General features: G+C 43.7%; 1 protein-coding gene across 1 annotated transcript in view; it reads right to left on the reverse strand.

Annotated features, from left to right (window-relative positions):
- Positions 1 to 776: 776 nt before the first annotated feature.
- The window catches only part of LOC109953545 (protein NLRC3-like), a gene marked incomplete at its 5' end in the record, with an annotated part of 3,395 nt that continues 655 nt past the window's right edge, over positions 777 to 3,516 (reverse strand). The window contains 3 exon segments of the mRNA XM_020589022.1: positions 777 to 954; positions 1,065 to 2,507; positions 2,509 to 2,821. Of these exon segments, the coding sequence (XP_020444678.1) occupies positions 777 to 954; positions 1,065 to 2,507; positions 2,509 to 2,821 (1,934 nt within the window).

Here is a 3,516-nt window from a genome sequence, read left to right on the forward strand (position 1 = left end):
ATGTTGTGCACGATTTGATTCAATCACAATACAATTAACAATTCGATGACAACAATAGACGACTAGCTGCAGAATACTTGTACTTTATTCCTCTTTCCCCCCTTTTCTAGCCCTGGTATGACTGTGTAAAGGACAACCAGATATGCTGACTTAGGTTCTGTTAGGCTACTTAGAAAAAATATGGAGAAGCTGGTGTAGGAAGACCACATGGTAAATGTCGTTAGACAAACCGATACATATTGTGATGTTTTTGTATCATGATATATCAAATTTCGATATGTTGTCCCATCCCTAATTGCTGGTCATTCTTTTTCTTCTCCTGACAGACAGTTAACTGTGCTGGTCTGAATATGGTACTAGCGAGCTTTAATCAGTGTTTGAATATGAGGAGTCACAAGCGTCAGCTCCTCCAAAACGAGCCCAAACCTGACAGGTCGACTGTGAGCTGCAATGCTACCAGCTGCTAGAACCAGTGTCTCCTCTTTAAATTTCTGTTTCTGCATCTGTTTAGTTAACAAAATACATCAAGCAATCAGTTATAGTTGTGGATTTTTTCACTTTTGATGCATCTAGGCTTGCAGTTTCCCTCTGCTTCCAGTCTCTGTGCTAAGCTAGGCTAAACATGTGTAGGACCTCTCCATGTTCTGATCACAGAGATTAAATGAATCTCTATATGAGAGACAGTTACATGTATTATAAATCCACACCCATGTGTGTGTGTGTTCAACACACCACCCAGCAGCTAAACTGATGTTCCTGGAGATAAAACGGTCTTATTACCTGAGTCTCTGGATTTTGCAGCTTGGACTCTTCAGGCCGACAGAGAGCTTCTCTATTCCAGAGTCCTGCAGTTCATTTCTGCTGAGGTCTAATTCCTCTAGACGGGAAGGCTCCACCTTGAGAACTGATGAAATACACTCGCAGCATTTGTCAGTGAGGTCACCGTCACTTAACCTGAAGTGAAAAACAAAACACACTGACAGTATTAGAATCACTGTGTCCTTCTCCACCTAAACAACCCGAGAGCTTCACAGCAGTCGGGTTCCTTGAGACCAAATACTTACAAAGCTGTCTTTGCTGCTTTGAACACTGGCACCAGCCTTTGCAGAGCTTCATCTGATCGGCAGAATTTCTTCAGGTCAAAAACATCCAGATTTTCCTCAGAAACAAGCAGCAGGAAGGCCAGAGCCGACCAATGTGCAGGTAAAATTTTGTTGACATCTCCGGATCTCTGGTACATTTGGACTTCCTCTACCAGCGACTGGTCACCCAGCTCATTTAAACAGTGGAACAGATTGATACTTGTCTCAGAGTAGGAACGTTTCCTGATCAGATTGTGAATATACTTGATTGTCTCCTGGTTGCTCTGCAGACGGGCTCCTTTGTTTTCAAATATTTTCTCAAGAAGTGCCTGATTCTTGTCCTGTGACAGACCAAGCAGGAAGCGCAGAAACAAGTCCCATCGTCCGTGCTTGGTGTCCAAGGCCATGTCCACTGCACTCTTGTGGAGGAGGGTGACAGGATTTTCTCCTCTCTCTGATCGACGTTTCACCCTCGTCTGAAGCAGATTTTCACCACTGCTGTTTAATGTCTCTAATACAAACAGAGCTGCAAGGAACTCCTGAACACTTAAATGTATAAAGGAGTATCTGTCCTGTCTGTACAGGCCATGTTCTTTTCTTATGATCTGTGTACAAAGTCCTGAATAAACGGACGCCTCTTTAGGATCCGTGTTACAAGCTTGTAGATCTTTTTCAGAGAAAATGATGTTTCCCTCCTTCAGCTGCTCAAACGCCAGCTTTCCCATTTTCATGATGACGTCTTTGTCTGTTTCACCTTTCTGATAATGCTTCTCATGCTTCCGTTTTGTCTGGATGATCAGAAAGTGTGTGTACATTTCGGTCACCGTCTTGGGCAGCTCGTTGTCCTGAGTGTCAGTGAGGAGATTCTGCAGAACTGCAGCTGAAATACAACAGAACACCGGGATGTGGCACATGATGTACAGACTTCCCAGCTCTCTACGCTGTAGATGACTTATGACCTTCTGGGACATGCCCTCGACCCTGATGTTCTTTTGAAAGTACTGCTCCTTCTGCTGATCATTAAAGCCTCGTACCTCGGTCAGTCTGTGGATGAACCTGGGTGGAATCTTACTGGCTGCGGCCGGTCTAGTTGTGATCCAGACTGAGGCTTTGTGCAGCAGCTCCCCTTTGATCAAGTTGGTTAGCAGGGCATCTACTGTTGTAGGCTTTGTAGCACTGCGGCATGTCTCATTGTTCTCAAAGTCCAGAGGGAGTTTGCTCTCGTCCAGGCCGTCGAAGATGAACAGAACACTTGAATTTTTGTAGTCTGATGTTTCCAAATCCTTCACTTCTTCGAAGTAATCAGCTATTAACGCCATAAGACTCAAACGTGGTTCCTTTATCAGATTCAAGTCTCTGAAAGTGAAGGGAAATATGAACTGAACAGTGTCGGTCGCTTCTCCTGCTCCCCTGTCACGAGTGATGAACAGCAACAGTTTTTCCAATACCAGCGATTCCCTTCGTCAGGACCATCCGGGGAGGAGTCTCTTTGTTTGATAAAGGTTGAAAAATGTGACTGAGGTTGATTTTCTTCTCCTCACTCATCCTCTTTTTACATTCTAGTTCAACCACTTCATGTTCACTGTTAACCTCCCCACTGCCTCGCTGTGTGATGTAAAGCTCCGTATAGCTCTTGCTCAAAGGAGCTGATGATTCACTTTCACTTATTCCTTGAAACAGATCCTTTGTTTTATTTTGGAGGTAAGATTTCAGTTCAGCTTGGCACCTTTTGATGGTTTCTGAAAAATAATAAAAGCACAATTACATACAAAGAAAAATGTATTGATACGATTACATGTAACTGAAATGATGCATCAATCCTCTCTGTAGCACACTCAGGCCAACAACAAGGTAATACATGTCTGCAACATCAAGCTGAGGACAGGAACTGATAAAAAGATGGTGATGGCAAGATACCTGCTTTTCTGAGCATATAGGCTTTTTCCACCATAGGAACCTACTAGGGCTGGATGATTAATCATTTCATGAGCGTGACTTAGATCCCTATGCAATCTCAGTCTCATGTTTAATTTCATGAGATTTACTTTCTGATAGTGATTAAATAAAATATCCTGTGAACCAGGAAGCTGTGCAATTTACCTGAAACCTTCCTGTGATAAACAGCACTGCCACCATTTCTAATGAATAACATGTAACTGACTGAATGTCTGCAGTCTGCTACACAACACACTGTAATACAGTGGATTTTAACCTTTGTAGGAGCACGACCCTGTGTTGGGATATAACAGCTTCACAGACCAGACCGTCACAGTTTAGGAGCGCATGTTGTCACAGTCACAAATTTAAATGTTTATTTGAACAAGCTCTTATGTTCAACTGGCTGCTGTCTGTGGCTCCGGCCTCTCTGCTGGACACACAGCTGCTCTGCTGGGCAGCTCGTCTCAGCCGCCACCTCCACCAGGGTTCAACTCAT

Source organism: Monopterus albus, unplaced genomic scaffold, assembly GCF_001952655.1.
Source record: "Monopterus albus unplaced genomic scaffold, M_albus_1.0 scaffold747.1, whole genome shotgun sequence".
Lineage (NCBI taxonomy): Eukaryota > Metazoa > Chordata > Actinopteri > Synbranchiformes > Synbranchidae > Monopterus > Monopterus albus.